At 45.7% G+C, this 18654-nt stretch overlaps 1 protein-coding gene across 1 annotated transcript in view; it reads left to right on the top strand.

Moving 5' to 3' along the window:
- SGSM1 (small G protein signaling modulator 1) overlaps positions 1-17107 on the top strand; it is a 96653-nt gene extending 79546 nt beyond the window's left edge. Inside the window, exons 20-25 of the mRNA XM_083583816.1 lie at positions 4441-4565; positions 5507-5589; positions 6740-6849; positions 8132-8228; positions 8670-8837; positions 9717-17107. Coding sequence (XP_083439942.1) covers positions 4441-4565; positions 5507-5589; positions 6740-6849; positions 8132-8228; positions 8670-8837; positions 9717-9805 — 672 coding nt within the window. The 3' untranslated portion in view covers positions 9806-17107. The remainder of the gene's footprint in view (positions 1-4440; positions 4566-5506; positions 5590-6739; positions 6850-8131; positions 8229-8669; positions 8838-9716) is intronic.
- The last annotated feature ends 1547 nt before the right edge of the window (positions 17108-18654 follow it).

Here is an 18654-nt window from a genome sequence, read left to right on the forward strand (position 1 = left end):
ATGAAACGGTTAAATCTGCTATGATTAAATGGGCACAAGATATTGGTTATAACATTATGTTTGCTGACTGGGATCCGTGATGACAGATCTTGCTCCCCTTGAGACTCTGCAAAGCCAATTCCTACGTCGGCTCCTAATGCTCCCCCTGTGCGTAAGCAACGCAGCCATGCGACTAGAATTGAAGGTCGCATCCCTAGAAACTTGCCTGTGGAAGCAAGTCTTCAATTACTGGTTATCATTGTGGCATAGATTACCAAACCATTACCTTGCCCAATGCTTATGGCGAGATGAATTCTCCAGCCTTTGGACTAGCAGAATTCATGCCAAACTCCTGAGTTATGGAATCTCTCCCTCAGATTCCCTAAAACTAGACCAAATCACTGCTCAGAGACTGATCCGCCAAAGACTGGATGACATCGATTTACAGCGAAATTATACGCTGGGGGGAGGTGTTTGTTCGCCCCAGAACATTGGTATCACTTTAACTTACTGCGTTCCATCATACCTCTCCTCCCTTTCGACTGTTGCACATAGACTGGCCTTCACCAAAGCGAGGTTTAACGTTTTTCCCTCCAATGTCCTGAGACATAGGTTCTCAAAGGGTCAAGCCCCCGCCGTGTGCGAATGTGATAAGGTGTCGCCGGAGTCGCTCCAGCACATTATGTTCACTTGCCCCTTGTTTAATGTGCTACGGGCAAATTTGTTGGGATCAATCATACAGAAACTAGAGGGTACCCCACCAAAATTCCACCTTGCCCAAATCTTGCAGGACAAGGATACCCACACGACCCTGAAGGTGGCTAGGTTCCTAGTTGCTGTCCTTTCCCAAAAGCGACGCCAAGGAGCTCTACAAGCTAATTAAGGCGTAGTATGCCTTTCCATTTTATAGTATTTTATTGTTATAGTAGTGTTTTAGCGATTGCTTTTTTTTTCTCCTTACGGCACAAGCTGTTATTTATGTGTTGTTTTTACCTGTATGGGCCTATGGCCGTAATAAATGATATTCTTTGCTGACTGGGAACAGTTGTGGACCACCGGTATGAAATTCACGGCATGTAATGCCTTAAGAGAGAATATTATGAAAATGATATACAGGTGGTACATGACCCCAGTCAAGCTTGCAAAAATATATCATTTGCCCGATAATAAATGTTGGAAATGTAAGGAGGTTGAAGGTACATTCTTTCACCTTTGGTGGACGTGCCCAAAGATTAAGGCTTTCTGGGAAATGATTTATAATGAAATGAAAAAGGTATTTAAGTATACCTTCTTGAAAAAACCAGAGGCTTTTCTCTTGGGCATAGTCGGCCATTGGGTGCCAAAGAAGGACAGAACTTTTTTTATGTATGCTACAACGGCAGCAAGAATACTTATAGCAAAGCACTGGAAGACTCAAGATCTACCCACTCTGGAAGAACGGCAGATGAAGTTGATTGACTGTATGGGACTGGCAGAAATGACCGGCAGAATCCGCGACCAGGGAGAAGAGTCAGCAGAAGAAGATTGGAAGAAATTTAAGGACTATTTACAGAAATACTACAAAATTAATGAACTCTGAAAAGATGCTGGATTGAACTTTTGTGGTCTCTAGCTGTTATGATAAAGATAACAGGGATTAAAATTGTTTAAGTCAAAAAATTTAAAAAGTTGATTTGGAAAATAAGGTGTTAATTAAAAGGAATGTTAAGAGATTAGGATTTGCTGGATTAACAATTTGAACTGGAAAACAAGAAGGGGAGGTATGAGGAAGTCAAAGAAATATGTTATTGAAAAACTGTTATCGAAATTGATTTGTTTTTAATATTTTTCTTTTCTTTTTCTTTTTGTGTTTGTATAAAAATGGAAAACTTAATAAATATTTATTAAAAAAAAAAAAGAAAATGATTTATAGGTGGTACATGACCCCAGTCAAGCTGACAAAAATATATCATTTGCCCGATAATAAATGTTGGAAATGTAAAGAAAACCAAGGTACATTCTTTCACCTTTGGTGGACGTGCCCAAAGATTAAGGCTTTCTGGGAGATGATATATAATGAAATGAAAAAGGTATTTAAATATACCTTCCTGAAGAAACCAGAGGCCTTTCTCCTGGGTATAGTCGGCCAACTGGTGCCAAAGAAGGACAGAACTTTCTTTATGTACGCAACAACAGCAGCAAGAATACTTATTGCAAAGTATTGGAAGACACAAGAGCTACCCACCCTGGAAGAGTGGCAGATGAAGGTGATGGATTATATGGAACTGGCGGAAATGACTGGCAGAATCCGAGACCTGGGAGAAGAGTTGGTGGAAGAAGACTGGAAGAAATTTAAAGACTATCTTCAGAAATACTGTAAAATTAATGAATGTTAAAATGATGTTGGATTGAAAATAAGTGGCATTAGCAACAAAGTTAATAAGAATATGCAAAAATGAATTGATAAATGGATGAAAATATAGAGTTACAACATGTTAAGATATAGAGTTAAGATAAATGAAAGAGGGTAAGGATTTGCTGACTTGATTATTTAAATGGGAATACGAAAAGGGGAGGTGTGAGGAGGCCAAGGAAATAAGATAACGAGTCAGGGTTACAAAAATGGATTTGTTTTTATTTTCCTTTTCTTATTTTATGTATTTTTCTATGTTTCTTTTATTGTATTTCTTTCTTTTTATATGATCTTTTAAATTCATGTTTTTGTAAAACTCCAATAAATATCTTTAAAAAAAAAAAGACAATGGCTGCACTCCTTTATCGCAGGTTGGGGACAGAGGATAGCACTAACGAGGGAGCTACCGTGGCACTCCTTGGTGTGTGGCGTGCCACAGGGTGCAATCCTTTCCCCGATACTTTTCAATATCTTTATGTGCCCCCTTGCCCAGATTGTCTGGTGCTTTGGGCTGGGTTGTCATCAATATGCTGATGACACCCAGCTTTATCTGTTGATGGACGGCCGCCCTGACTCGGCCCCAGACACACTGACCATATGCTTGGAAGCTGTGGCTGGATGGCTGCGTGGGAGCCGGTTGAAGTTAAATCCTTCCAAGACAGAGGTCCTCTGTTTGGGTCAGGATGACATGGGGTTGGGGCGCCAACTCCCATCTCTTGCAGGGGCTCAATTACTGCCAGCGCCTTCTGTCAAGAGCTTGGGTGTAACGTTGGATGTCTCCCTTTCCATGGAGGCGCAGGTTGCAGCCACAGCAAAGGTGGCATTTTTCCATCTTTGCCGTATTAAGCAGTTGATCCCTTACCTTTCTTGCCCTGATCTGGCCACAGTGATCCATGCGATCCAGGGTTGATTATTGTAACTCGCTCTATGCGGGGCTGCCCTTGAAGCTGACCGAGAAACTCCAGCGGGTGCAGAATGCCGCGGCGAGGCTCCTTACAGGGTCCTTGCCATGGGATCACATTCATCCAGTGCTTTACCAACTGCACTGGCTCCCGGTGGAGTATAGGGTCAGGTTTAAAGTGCTGGTTTTGACCTTTGAAGCCCTATGTGGCCTAGGACCCACATACCTACGGGACCGCCTCTTCTGGTATGCCCCGTGGAGGTCCACAAATGACAACACTTTGGAGGTCGCAAGGTGGTTAGATTGGTCTCAACTAGGGCCAGGGCCTTTTCAGTACTGGCCCCGACTTGGTGGAACGCTCTATCACAAGAGACTAGGGCCCTGCGGGACTTGACATCTTTCCACAGGGCCTGCAAGACAGAGCTGTTCTGCATGGCCTTTGGTTTGGACTTAGTCTGACCCTTATGTTTCCCTCCCCTTGTGGTTTTGATCTATGGGCTACTATTAAAATGAGGCTGCATTTTAAATTGTATTTTAACCTGTATTTTAAATTGGTTGGTTTTTTCCTTCCCCGAAGTTTTTATTGTGATTTTAGTGGTGTTAGCTGCCCTGAACCCATCTCTGGCTGGGGAGGGCGGGGTATAAATAAAAAGTTATTGTTATTAAAAAATATCATAGTAACAAAGTCAATACCCCCCAGTTTTAAGGCCAGAGATTATGGGATAGATTGAGAGGAAGTAATCATATTTTAGTCCCATTGACATCAATGGGGTGTTAAAATTGATTTACCAATGCCAGGATATCTGTGTTATCAACAGCTCAGTTTTGAGTTTGTGTGAATAGTTTTGTAAATAACAAAACTATCACCACATGGACTTTTCTACATTTCATTCCTTTATTGCCCCATTTGAGGCAGGACTGGCCCACCTGTGAGGCAAGGTGAAGCCACTGCCTCGGGCAGCAGGATCCGCCTGTCATTTTGCTGTGATCCCTGCACTGCAGGGCGTTGCACCAGATGGCCCTCTGGGTCCCTTCTAACTCTGCAATTCTATGACTTTTAAAACCAGCTGTTAAGTTTGTGGCATGGACAGGTCCTTGCATGTACCTTAGCAGAAGTTGTGCTGAAAGTTAACTGGGATGTGTTTCCTTGCCCTTTCTGCTTTCGCAGCCAGAGCTGCTTGACATGTACACTGTGAACCTGCACCGCATTGAGAAGGATGTCCAGAGGTGTGACCGGAACTACTGGTATTTCTCACCAGCCAACCTGGAGAAGCTGCGCAACATCATGTGCAGGTAGCTGCCCAGTGGGATGGGGGCGGGAACTGGCTGTGTCGTTCCTTGCAGGCGACTCTGTCACTCTTTGGGCCAGGAACCGTGGGAGCAGAGGATGCTTGGCGCAAGGAGCAGCCCATGTACTGACCACAGAGGGCCCTTTGCAGGCTGAGCGAAGGCTGGAACCCTGGCCCTTCCCGTAAAAATAAAGTGAGATTCCAGTCCTCATAATTCAGAATAAAGGATCTCCCTTATACCACGTCAGGCCATTGGCACACCCGGCTCAGTACTGGTTATAGGAAGCTGGTTATCCCACAGACCCAATGAAGCCTCAGCTTATTAAACAGAGGATTTGCCACTGATTGATTTATTAAGCTAGCATTTTTAGAGGGGAACCAACCACCCCCAAAGGCTATTTGGGGCTTTGAGATGATGCATTTCTGCATTGCAGTAGCCCCCCCCCCCAATCTTAGAAGAGGCATTCTGCATTCCCTGTCTTGCTGGTGCCTCTTCTAAGACAGCACATGCCATCTTAAAAAAAAAAAAAAATCTGGGTGGTTTAATCAATGACACCATTTTCGTTGATCAAATTGCTTTTGTTTGTTTAAAATTATTTATTGATTAATTGGTTTAATCAGCTGTGGGTTTATTACCTATGGTTTAATTAGCAGTGATCCCTGCATTGCAAGCACTTGGACTAGATGACCCTTGGGTCTCTTCCAGCTCTGTGATTGTATGGTCAAATGTTGCAATCCTCCTATCTGAAAGCAAAATGAACTGGCAGCTGAAATATAGGTCTGCAGACATGCATGGTTTATGGGAGGGACACAGGTTTGGGATGTTTCCATACAGATTCTGCTCCTTTTTTCTGCTGGGTCTGCTGCTGACCCCTTGAAACCAGGGCCTTGGCAGCTGCTTTGCAGGACCTCTGTCACCTCACCCAGCCTCCTGTCTCTCTGCAGCTACGTCTGGCACCACATTGACATTGGCTATGTCCAGGGGATGTGTGACTTGCTGGCTCCTTTGCTTGTGATTCTGGATGATGGTGAGTTCTCTCTATTTGCCACTATGCCAGCCTTAACAGTCTGGGGAATTCTGGCTCTGATGGATCCCCTCGCTGGACTATTCATTTATTGGTTCATTTATAACATTTTTGCCCTGACTCTATGGTGCAAAAGCACCATTCATGATAGTTTACAGACAGAATGGACTACCTGGGGAGGTGATGGGCTCTCCTTTGTTGGAGGTTTTTAAACACAGATTGGATGGCCTCTGTCAGGGACTCTTTAGCTATGATTCCTGCATTCCTTGGGGTCACTTCTGACTCTACAGTTCTGTGATTCTATGAAATTACAATTTCATAAAAAGACCCAATGGAATAAGTCCACCAACCAAGGAAACATGATCAGCAAATGTAAAAACATGATCAGCCATGTCCAATGAAAGCCTGCTTGAATGAAATGGCTCTGAGCAACTGATGTGGGCTTCTCATAGGCATCTGCTTGTTCACTGTGAGAACAGAATGGTGGACTGGATAGGCCTGTTGGTCTGATCCAACTCTTCATGTGCAGGAGGGGGCCAAGTGCACTTCCCAAGGCAAGGTGCTCTGTAGGTACAGCCGCTGTGAAAAGACTCCCCCACTCTCTCATCCCACTCAGATGTGCTTCCATTGTGGGTGGGAGATTGTAGAATTTGGGCCTCACCCTCTTGCACCTCTCCAAATCCAGATGAGACAGGCTTGCCCACTCATGTTTCACAGCTTGAAGCAGGGACATGTCTGGTGTTTAAAAAAACAAATTCAGAGCCAGCTCCATGGCACATGGGAGGTAGCTGGAACATCAGGATGCAGAAAGCTCTGATGTGTGCTGATCCCCAGAGATCCACATGACTGTCAGACCAATGTGAACAGCCTAATTGGTGTGGCTTCCAGGCCATGGCTGGAATGTGGGGCTGCAGTTGGAGGAGGAGTATGCTGCACAGGAGAAGAAGGAGCACTTCTGTGATTTTCCCCAAGCCAGGATGTGTAAAACTGTCACCTGGACACCTTTGGCAGCCAACACACAGAGAGCTCCTGGTTGTGTCCTTGGGTGGCCTGGGTCCTCTTCCTTCTGGGCAAAAGCAGGTGAGATCCAGGTCTACGGGGCACTGATTCCCCCGTTCTCTCTCTCTCACACCCCCGCCCCGCCCTTGTTCAGAGGCCATTGCCTTCAGTTGTTTCACAGAGCTTATGAAGCGGATGAACCAGAACTTCCCCCATGGAGGCGCCATGGACACCCACTTTGCCAACATGAGATCCCTCATCCAGGTAAAGAACAGGAACTCTTCCAGTTCACCCTTTCCATGGAGTGTTCACCATGATCTGCTTGTCAGAGGCTTATGCAGAGGTTAGATCAGTGGTTCCCAAATTAGGAGGCAACCTCCCACCCATCTGGCCTAGGTAATCCCCCACTAACAAAGCCGCCATCTTATCTGGATTGAGCTTCAGTTTGTTGACTCTCATCCAGTCCATGACTGAGGCAAGACACTGGTCCAGCACTTCCACTGCCTCACCTGCAGATGTAATGGAGAAGTAGAGTTGTGTGTCGTCAGCATACTCCATAACGCCGGAAAACCCAACTCAGTAGTTTCACCTTCCCGTTAGTCATTCATTTACCCCACACTTTCCAGTGCATTTCCACACAGCTTTCTAAACCAGAAAATTCCATAACATGAAATTGTTGGGCCACGCTGACAGCTCATTTTCTGACTTCTACAGTGTCTCACTGTACACTTCTACAGTGTCTTTGGATAGACACTTCTTCACAGTCTCTCCATCGCTTTCTGTTGTTTGCTTCCTGCATCCACATGAGCCCTACTGTTAGTTTTAGATTGTCCATCCACCGCACAGGTGGTCTTCTGAAATTGTATGGCCTCTGTGTTTGCTTTATTCCATTTTCCTGAGCCATCTCTTGCCACATGTCCAGTGCATGTGCATTTTAACTGCAACATTTCCTCCCATATCCATAAATTTGGATCTTTGCTGTATCCTATTTTTAGTTTTTCTGGCTTTTAAAAATATTCCTAACTTTGCACATTCCATGGCATGTTGAACACTTTCAAATCCAAGGAAATATTTTCATTTTTCACTATGAAGCTCTTCTTAGTCTACTTTATTATTACTTTATTATTACTACTAATTATGCAAACCTCAATTTGCACTGGAATCCCACCCTTGGTTACCGTTTGGGGTGATAAGCTCCTTGGTTTTTGCCTTGGGGCCTTAAGGAGGGGTGCCATTCCCTCCACATACACACCCCTGGAAAGAACCCAGTGCCTTTAATCAGTAGAAATTCAGTTGCCGAAAGCTCCTCTCAGAGCCACATTCTGCCTGCTGTTAGGCACAATACCTGTGCAAGGAAAAGAAAGGGTGGCAGTGTTGCTTAGGTTCTCTGCTTGATACTTCCATGTCCTGTGAAGCTCTTTGAAAAGAGGTCAAGGGAGTATTGAGCACCTTGCTGCATGTAGGATGTGGGGGTTTTGTGGCGGGGGAAGGACAAATGTGGTTTTCTTGCAGAAACAAGATCCTGAAGCTTTTGCTTTTCTGGTAGATTTTAGACTCTGAGCTGTTTGAGCTGATGCATCAAAATGGCGATTACACGCATTTTTACTTCTGCTACCGCTGGTTTCTCCTGGATTTTAAGCGAGGTGCGTTGAGGGTATGGGGTCTGCATCTGCATTTTGACTTAAACACATCTTTTAACACTAGCTGGAGCATCATGAGTTGCCCTGATAGCATCCTGAGGACAGGAGTTGGGAGAAGGTAAAATATAATTGCCCTTCTTTGCCCTCCCCCCAATTTTTTTCCTGGTGTCCTCTTTGATGTTTGCTGCACAACGCTGTTTGCTGCAGAGAATTCTGGGATGGGGGTCACTTCTGCATTTTAGGGTTGCCATATTTTAAAGAGCAAAAAAGAGGACACATTTGCTGACTTCTACTTTTAACTATGGATCATTATGATGACTCTCATTTTACATACCCATGAAAAAGAGGACGTGTCCTGGAAAAAGAGGGCATATGACAACCCTAGCTTTGGTCGCTTCAGATGGCTTCAATGACTGTTCTTTTTTTGTTCCTGTTTTCTAACAGAGCTAGTTTACAATGATGTCTTCTCTGTCTGGGAAACGATCTGGGCAGCAGCACAGATCTCCTCGTCTCATTATGTCCTCTTCATTGCTCTTGCCTTGGTGGAGGTTTATCGGGACATCATCCTGGAGAACAACATGGACTTCACGGATATCATCAAGTTCTTCAACGGTACAGATTGTAATGGGCTGGGGCTGAAGTTGAGGACACTTTTCTGTCCCAAATGACTGCACTGCAAAATCTGTGCCCCTCAGGAATAGGCACCAAGCCAGCCTCCAGGAGTCCTGAGCCAGGGACTTTGAGGTTGAGCTGCCTTCTGACCTCTGTGCAGGCAGAGAGAAATGTTGGCTTGTTCTCTGCTGCACTGCAGTACCACCACCAAAGCAGTCCAAAAGGTACTCTTTAGGGATCCATTGGTGCCTGGAGGGACTCACCGGGTTCCATTGAGCTGTAGACTTTGGCCTTAGTCTGAGCAATCTTTCACTTACATGCAGACTGAGCTACAGTGGTACCTCGGGTTAAGTACTTAATTCGTTCCAGAGGTCCGTACTTAACCTGAAACTGTTCTTAACCTGAAGCACCACTTTAGCTAATGGGGCCTACTGCTGCCGCCGCGCCGCCAGAGCCCGATTTCTGTTCTCATCCTGAAGCAAAGTTCTTAACCTGAAGCACTATTTCTGGGTTAGGGGAGTCTGTAACCTGAAGCGTATGTAACCCGAGGTACCACTGTATTTGACTTCTTGCTGAGCTCTTTTTTTGCACCATCTTCTTGCTTTCCTGCCCAACTGATATGCGTGTGTCTTGTGCATGTCCTCTGTATCTTGCACATGACATACAGATCCTTTTTTTTAACTAGAGATGCTGGGGATGGGACTTGCGGTGTGCTGAGCATGGCCTCTCCCACATAGTTGTGGTCCCTTCCCAAAGGTGTCCCTGCAGGATGCCTGAGTGTGGGGATAGAGGCAAGGGCAGAGACCTCACCTTGTTTTCTTTGAACCTACCCTCTCTTCTTCCTCCGTTTTGCTTGACCCTTCCTTCCTTCCATTCCAGAAATGGCAGAGCGGCACAACACTCAACAGGTCCTGAAGCTGGCGCGGGACCTTGTCTACAAAGTCCAGACACTCATTGAGAACAAGTGATTTGAGAGAACATCTGCCCTGGAGGAGGAAGGGAGACTGAAGCAACCCTTGTGTACATTTGGAGGCTGGACTAGCACATAAAGCAGAGAGCTAGAGAGGGAGCATGCCTCTCCCCATGAACTTGAGCCAGTCCCTGGAGAGGCAGTCTCCCAGCCAGTCATTCCATGGTTTGCATGGGCTGGGTGTTTTCAGCCACTGCCTGCTGGCTCTTCTGTTTCCATGATGACAATTAACCAAAGAACTCACAAGCTCTGCCTCCTTTCTCATTCAGGTAGGATGGAGCTTGACTGGCACAAACCTTGCCTTGAGGACAGAGGTCAGTCGTTAGGTGGGTGGAAAGGGTGTGGCTGTTTATTGGGATGTCTGGTTTTATTACCTTCTGTTCCTGTTTGGAAAGGTCAAGGTGACAGCCTTGAAAAGGGGTGGCTGGGATCTGTCGTTGATTTCCCTCCCTCCCTTCAGATCTTCCTTCAGAGAGAATATTTTAAACAGCCAGCATTTTTCCTTCCCCTACCACCTCCAAAATGTGCAGGTCGGGATCTAACTCTTGGCCCTTTAATCAAAAGGTGAGGCTTTGCTGAGGTCATCCTTTTATGGGGAAGCTTTCTCACCTTCTGAAGGGTGCCAGTTGAGGCCATCTCTGCCACTGAGGTTTGTCTGTTCTCTTCCTGATTTCCCTGAAATTTTCTGCAGTGCCCCAGATCGCTGTCACCATATTTCATTAGGAAACCGTATAGCAGACTGAGGCCAGGCTGGCCTGTTCCATCCTGCTCTGTGGGGATGCTTGCCATTCTTTGCCCTTGACCAGGGCTTGACAAAAAAAACATGTTCTCCAATCCAGCACATTTTTTGCTGGACTGAGGACTTAAGCATCCTGCTTTTCTATCATGAGGTTGCAAAGCCATCATGTATGTCCAGGGCCTTGATGGCATCTCGTTGAAATTTCTCTCTCGCTTCTCTCTTTCTGCCCTAGATGGCTCCTTGTGTTTCAAAGCAGAAAGCACCCGATGGTTGCTCTGGTCCATCCTCAGGAGTTTCCTCTCTTCAACACTGAACCTTGGAGGTTGGGCTCGGCCTATTAACACACACACACACACACTTTGCACCTCTCCTTCACATTGTCCTTCTGAATGATGTGATAGTACAGGATACAGGATACTTCTTGGAGAAAGTCTATAAACACTTACTACAGGAGGTAAGCCATCCTTCCCCAACCTAGTGCCCTCCAGATGGTGTTGAGCTTCAACTTCCAATATCCTCCGTCTGCCTGGCCAATGGTCAAGGATGATGGGAGTTGTAGTCCAACACCACTTGGTGAGCCCCATGTTGGGAAAGGCTGATGGAAACGGCAGTCCATGGAGCTGATCCTGTGACTCCTCTGAAGTTCTGCCTCTGTGTTGTCTCTGGTCAGCACCAGATTAACCAGTCTTCTTAGCACTCTAGTGTGAAGTAACATTGAGGACAAATATTTGAATTGGTCTGTGTTAAAAATTCAGGTGTTCTTTTTAAAAGCGAAGGAGAAAGAAGCAGAATGAAATTAAATGGGTTTCCTGATTTTAAAAAATCTCCTGAAAAGATTGCCATCATGGCTAAGTGAGTGCCTATATTTTGTTTGGTTGTTGTTGTCATGAAAAGGCCTTCCTCGTAGCCAGTAAATGCTCAGCCATAGTTGCTTCTCCCTCTCACTCCAGAGGACTAGTCTCTTAAACAGTGCTGCAAAATCCATCCCACCCACCCTGCTGGGTCTCTGTGCTGGCTACTCGTACTTCCATGCTAAGCCCTTCCTATTCTTCTTTCAGGAGAGAGTGGTCAAAGAGCACCGCTTCCAAAGTGAGTAACCCTTAATGACCTCCATCCTTAAATTGGGAGCGGGGGTTCAGTCCTTGGCAGCTGCACTTCAAAGCAGGGAGCTCTGTCTCAACAGTACACTCAAACTGGTTTAACTGTCCCGGCTTCCCTATGCAAAGCCCTGGGGATTTGAGTTTGGAGAGGGAGCTGCTGAACTCACCCAAGCCCATTAATTTTGCCCTTCCCATTTGGCTCGCAGGCTGTAAGTCCCAGGCTTCCATCACTGGCTGTGCAAGGAGGCCATGCCAAGTGGACCAGTAGTGCAAACTGGATTCCTTGCCCCAAACCAGTTCAGCTTGGACTTCCCAGGGCCTTTGGTGGCTGGTTGGACTTCCACAAAGTGGTAGGGCACTCCATTTTTCTGGCAAGTGTTAAAGAATCAGGCACCGCCCTCCAAAGCAGACATAGGCACATCCCAGGCTCAGCCAGATACTAAAGCACAAGAGAATCGTGCCCCTGGGCAGTGGTGCCAAGTGGGCTTTTGCCCTTTTGTCCCCATAAGGAAGGGGAGCAGGTACAAAACAAGTTACTTCCTCCTGTTCTGGAGCTGATCTGCCTTACTACTTCTACCCCCAGAGCTTTTTCTGGGAGATGGCAGGGCAATGTGGTATTTTAAGGATAAAGTTTGGGACTGAAGGATCCATGCAGTCCATGGGGTGGGTGGGTGTACGTACATGTTGCTTGTGCTGGGCTTTTTGACTGTGGATGCTAGTGTTTCCACCCTCCTTTCTTAAAAGCACAAACTTGATCTAGTGACCTGTTTCTGAAAGATAAACCTTTCCACTTTGGAAAACTCTAAACGAGAGAATTAAGCAGGCTGACTAGCCCTTTTCTGACAGGGCAGTGTCCTTGCCAACCAAGTTGTGAGGAGCCAGCTGCCCTGGAGATGGCAGCGAGAAATGGTATGTTGCAGTGGAAAGAGCATGGGACCTTGACTTGCTTTGAATTTTCGCTCACCCTTGAAGCTGTTGGTTGGTCACTTCCTGCCCATCCATGGTCCATCTTCTCCCCTTTATTGGAGGAAGGGTGAGATGCAGTGCGTAGGCTGCATCTGCAGGGGATTTTTGATGTTGTCTTTGTTTTTGACACTATGAGAAGCTGTATCTAAATTTTGAGAAGTAGTTTCTAGTATATAACTTTGAAATTGTTAGCACAAGGGTTTTCCACTCCCATATCACACTCTTGTTTTCAGAGCAATGCTACATCACCATGAACTCATTGCACTCACCCCTTGGAGTGACCTTTTAGTTTTTCTGAAATCCCTTTAAAAAATGGTTTTGTTTTAAAAGCTAGCTGAGTAATCAAGCCAAGCACTTTCTGCCTATGCTATCAGAGAGAGCATATTTTGGCCATTTGATAGCAGTCTTGCTTTGTGTGTGTGTGTGCGTGTGCGCGCATGTGTTTTAAGGGGAGCACTTTTAAATGCAAAGAAAATGTTATTTATTTACAGGTCTTTATTGATTCTCTCTGTGCGTCCTGAACGTTGTGTGCGTGAAGCATTATGCAAACAAATACATTCTTTTCTCAATGTCGCCAAACATATCTTTTAAATGTTGATCAGGAAATTGTTTGTGTGTGTGTGTCTATATCTATATATTATATAGATACAAATATTATATGTACAGTATAGAAAATGTATATGTGAGTTAGGCAGGGCACTAAGAAATTATTGCTTTTAAGAAAAGCGTTTTGCTGCTCTTCAGATGCCAAAATTCTTTGAGTGTATTGGGAGTAGTAGTGGAGGTTTGTTGCTGTTCTGTTGCACGTCAGAGGATAAAGACAGATAATAGTTTGCAAGAAAAAGTGGCTTCATTTCCTATGGGGTGTAAAGTGATATGTCTCTCTCATCCCCTCACCTTGCCAAAGAGACTTGGCAGGTTTCTGAATCCCTATGAAAACCTTCCAGATTTTGTTGACCAGAGGTGAGTGTGCATGCCACAAGCATTGATTCCCTTTTTCACATTACCTAAAAAAAGAAAAGAAGTCTAATTTTGAAATTACAACACTTGGGGCTAGCGTGCATGTCAAAAAATTCATGCACAGAATGCCATGTCTGTCAATGAGAAACTGGCGTGGATCCGGATTGATTTGGTGGGGCAGAGGCTGGATGTGCTCTTAACTTGTGCATGAACCTGCCCTTTGAGTAGAAATGCTATCATGGGCAGCCTTTGGAATCTCTGGCTGGAGGACTTTTACATCCTTGAAAAAGACGGCCCATGTTATCTATACACATTACGACATCAGGTGAAGCCTTGGGCAGGGGAGAATAAAACCAGCTGTTACTCTTTGCAATCCTCTAAAAGAATGTTAAGCTAACACAGCAGGGGGGGCTATGGGGGGACACACACCCCAGAAGCAGCTGCACCTCCAACTGCCGTCACCCCTGACATCTGCTGGTCATCCCTGATGTGAGATGGGAGTCCACAACTTTTGTATAACACCCCCCCACACACACATTATTCTCTTTCAGCTGCAGCGGAATTAATTTGACAGCCCACATTTAAACACTTGACTCTAGTTTTCTGGTCATTCTTAAGATGAAGAGATTTCTATTATTTCAACGGTGGCCAAACACAGTATCAGGCAGTCATTCCACTAGAACTTTTTGTTTCTTATTACAATCGTGGTTGAGAATGTGAACCTGTTAGAATATATAAAAAAATTGTCTAGTAGCACCTTAAGGTAAAGGTAAAGGGACCCCTGACCATTAGGTCCAGTCGTGGCCGACTCTGGGGTTGCAGCGCTCATCTTGCTTTATTGGCCGAGGGAGCTGGCGTACAGTTTCTGGGTCATGTGGCCAGCATGACTAAGCCGCTTCTGGCAAACCAGAGCAGCGCACGGAAATGCCATTTACCTTCCTGCTGGAGCGGTACCTATTTATCTACTTGCACTTTGATGTGCTTTCGAACTGCTAGGTTGGCAGGAGCAGAAGGGTCGGCAGTTCGAATACCCGTGACCGGGTGAGCTCCCGTTGCTCGGTCCCTGCTCCTGTACCCACCACAGCACCACCCGCATCCCTTATATAGATAAGTAGAGGGTTTTAAAGGAGGATTGGACAAATTCATGGAGAATAAGGCTATCAATGGTGTTTGCATAGTTCCTATATGCCCCTCCTTTTCAACTGGGACTGAAGTAGCAGCTGGAAATTTTGGTGATAATTGCCACAGATATGTTTTTTTAAAGGTTTCAATTGCTGCTATTTTGGTGTTTGAAAAAGCACACACTCCTTCCATTGCAACACCGTTTCTGCTTTTTCCTACGTTGGAGCCAAGCTGACTTTGATACCTGTTCTGTTGTGTGTAGTAAATACCCTTGCCATTGAACACCAAGTGTTCTTGTGTTCTCCTCTGACTAGTGTACAGTGCTGGAAGAAGCAAGTTTTGCAACAGGCTGACTGTGGAATATTCAAGTGGCATATTTGGAAATAACTGTTCCAGCCAGCTCTTTTTTAGTGTGCGTGTGTTTGTTTTCCAATGTCAGCTCTATCTGAAGACCTTAAAGCAAACATAGGGAACCTGTGGCTCTCCAGACATTGCTGGACTCCCATCTCTCATCTGCAGTCAGCAGGGCCAATGATATGGGATGATGACAGAAGTTGTAGTCCAGCAACATCTGGAAGGCTGCAGGTGTTCCATCCGTGCCTTAAGGGAATGCAAAGTTCAAAGCAGAGAAAATGTATTGCTGTGCTTTCATTTAGGGGTGCCTCTGTTCTGCTGCATGTCTGGATTCTGGCCCCAATCCAAAGTTGTTGACACCCTCTGATGTGCACACACACACCAAGGTTGCAGGTTCGATGCCTGTACAGGACAGCTGCATATTCCTGCATTGCAGGGGGTTGGACTAGATGACTCTCAGGGTCCCTTCCAACTCTACAATTCTATGATCTCCTCCTGCAAATGGTGGGGTAGTGATGGAGAAATCCCCATTCATTTCAGCAGGGCGGGCTATCATACACAAGGAAGTATGCCAGAACAAAGATGAGGAGCACTTGTGAATTGGAGCTGTGAGATTTGTGTGCATCTAAATCAGCCTTCGCCAACCTGGTACACTCCGAGTGTTATAGACCAGTGTTTTGCAGCCTTGAGCCCTGAGATGTTGTTGGACAACAACTCCCATCATCCCCAGCCAACTTAACCCAAGGCCAAGAATGATGGGAGATGTAGACCAGCAACATCTGAGGACCCAGGGTTGAAGGGCACTTTTTTTTTAAGACTACAGTTCTTATAAGACCAAGCCCATGTGGCCTTCCTTCCATCAGCCCCATCATCATGCAGCTGCGCTGGGAGTAGGGGCTGATGGAAGATGGAGCCCCACAACATCTGGAGGGTCCCTGGTTGGTCTACAGCAAGGGTCAGCAAACTTTTTCAGCAGGGGGCTGGTCCACTGTCCCTCAGACCTTGTGGGGGACTGGACTATATTTTGAAGAGAGAAAAAATGAACGAATTCCTATGCCCACAAATAACCCAGAGATGCATTTTAAATAAAAGCACGCATTCTACTCATGTAAAAACATGCTGATTCCTGGACTGTCCACGGGCCGGATTTAGAAGGCAATTGGGCTGGATCTGGCCCCCGGGCCTTAGTTTGCCTACCCATGGTCTACAGCTTCTCCGTGTGAATTAGCAATTGTTGGCTTGTGGGCAACTGTGTCCTAATCACCAGAGCTTCTTTTTGTTTTAACCAGGGTGGGGTGCATAGCTGTCAACTTTCAGATTTGAAAATAAGGGATCAGCAGCCTCGAAAATAAGGGATCAGCAGCATAGCTGTCAACTTTCGGATTTGAAAATAAGGGATCAGCAGGCTCACCTGTCCCGGAGACAGTCTATGGGATATCTAACAATCTGGGATAGCAGCGGGAAACGGCACTGAAGTAAGGGAATTTCCTGCCAAAAAAAAGGGAAGGTTGACAGCTATGGTGGGGTGGGGCGAGGGGCTCCATCTTGGCCAAAAGAGACACACCCAAAGCTGGAAGCTTAGTGGGAGTTCTGGTTGGAAAGGTGGTGTCACTCTCTCTCTATGTGTGTGTGTGTCTGTGTCAAGCAACCCAGGAAGGTTCTTCAGGTACCTTTTATGGAGCAAGAAAACATGAGCTCTGAATGTATCCTGTTGAGTGATTGCTGCCTGACACAACTTGCTGCTACTGCTGCTGCTGCTGCTGCTTTGTGTGTGTGTCTCAGCGGGCTCCTTTGGGCTACTCTGGTATCACTCCTTATGAGATGCCCTGCTGTTGCTTTCATAGCTAATGTTTGACAATAAAAGTGCTGCTTTTTGCCTGTTTGCATTCTGCTCTGTGGCATAATCTTGGTTATTTTTAAAAAATTCTGCTTTGATATTTTGTTAACCGATGTTAATTGTAACTTATTTCTGTGGGGCCAGAAAGACAAAAGAAAGTTATATATTCTCTATGGTTCTATGTATTTTCAAATCAATAATTAAACAAACAAACAAACAAAATATGGCTGTTATATGTAACAGTTCTGGTGTTGGGATTGGGACAGATTCTGAGTTATGTCTCTCTAGCCTGGTTTGCATATAACACTCAGCCCTGCTTGTTACGGTTTATTAACCACAAACAAATGACACCCATAAGCCACAGTTTTTGACTTATAAACCCTGCCTTGTTTTAAGCATGGCTTCTTGTATTATCATTAGAGGGTGAATAAGAGCTATTCCATGCTGTCATAAGAGGGTGGAGTGAATGAGATTGGACTGCTTATAATGCAAACAGCTTCTGCAGTCTCTACGTCAGCCCATTTGAAATGGAAGTTAGTTCCCCATTCAGCAGGCACTAACTTCTCACATTGTACTGGGCACTCTGAAGGACACAGGACAATATACTCATTCTGGTGGGGTGCTCTTCTATTCTAGAGCAGCCAAATAGGGTCAGGCCTTGGGCAACAGCTCTTTCAGGTCTTGGGCTTTCCCAGCCCTGCTAACCAAGCATCTTTCTACTTGGAGTTGAACTTAGAACCTGCATCCGAGGCTCATGTGTCCCCACAGGACTTTCTGCACTCTCCTACCACCTCTGCTCTTAGAGGGTTGTGTCCCCCGCTCCCCATTAATGTAGAATAATGATGAAGATGCACATACAGTTTCCGGCTGTCCACCCACCCTTAAGGTTGCCAGGTCAGGAACATCACAGACTCTGAAATTTCAACTTATCTGCTCCTTATAACCAGCCCTGAGCAACAGTCTGGCTGCAGCTCTTTGAGCCAGTTGATGTTTCTCAGCACTTTTCAAAGGTAGCCCTAATCCATACGGATTGCAACTAATGCATGTGTTACTGGCCAAATCAGACATCTCAAGGAATGGGTGCAGCTGGCGCACTAGCTGTAACTGCGCAAATGCATTCCTGGCCAACTCAGAAACCTTAGCATCCATGCTCAGGGCTGAGTTCAAGAGAACACCCAAACTATGGACCTATGTCCTTAGAGGGAGTGCTCCCCATCCAGCACAGGATGAATCCCGATTCCCTGTTCTGCCTTCCAACTGATCAAGAGCACCTCTGTCTTGTCAGTATTATATTATAGTCAGTTCACTCTCATCCAGTCCACTACTGATGACAGACACTGGTTTAGAACTGAGACAGCCTCCTTGGATTTAGGTGAAAATGAGAAATAGAGCTGGGTATCATCAGCATACTGACACTGAACCCTGAAACTCCAAACCGCCTCTCACAGGAGTTTCATGTACACATAAAATAGTTTGGGGGACAAAACAGAACCCTGAGGACCCTGCCGGCCAATGGCCAAGGCATCAAACAGGAGTCTCCCAGCACCACTTTCTGGGTTTGCCCCTCCAGGAAGGAAGGGAGCCACTGTAACACAGGACCTCCAAGTCCCATCCCAGCAAGGCAGCCCAGAAGGATACCATGGTATTGAAAGCCACTAGGAAGTTCAGCAGAACCAATAGGGATACACTAGCTCAGTCCAGTTCCTGGCATGTCATCCACCAAGGTATCCAAAGTCATCTCTGTCCCATAACTACTGTAGTCCTGAAAC

Source organism: Podarcis filfolensis (assembly GCF_964270895.1).
Source record: "Podarcis filfolensis genome assembly, chromosome: 13".
Lineage (NCBI taxonomy): Eukaryota > Metazoa > Chordata > Lepidosauria > Squamata > Lacertidae > Podarcis > Podarcis filfolensis.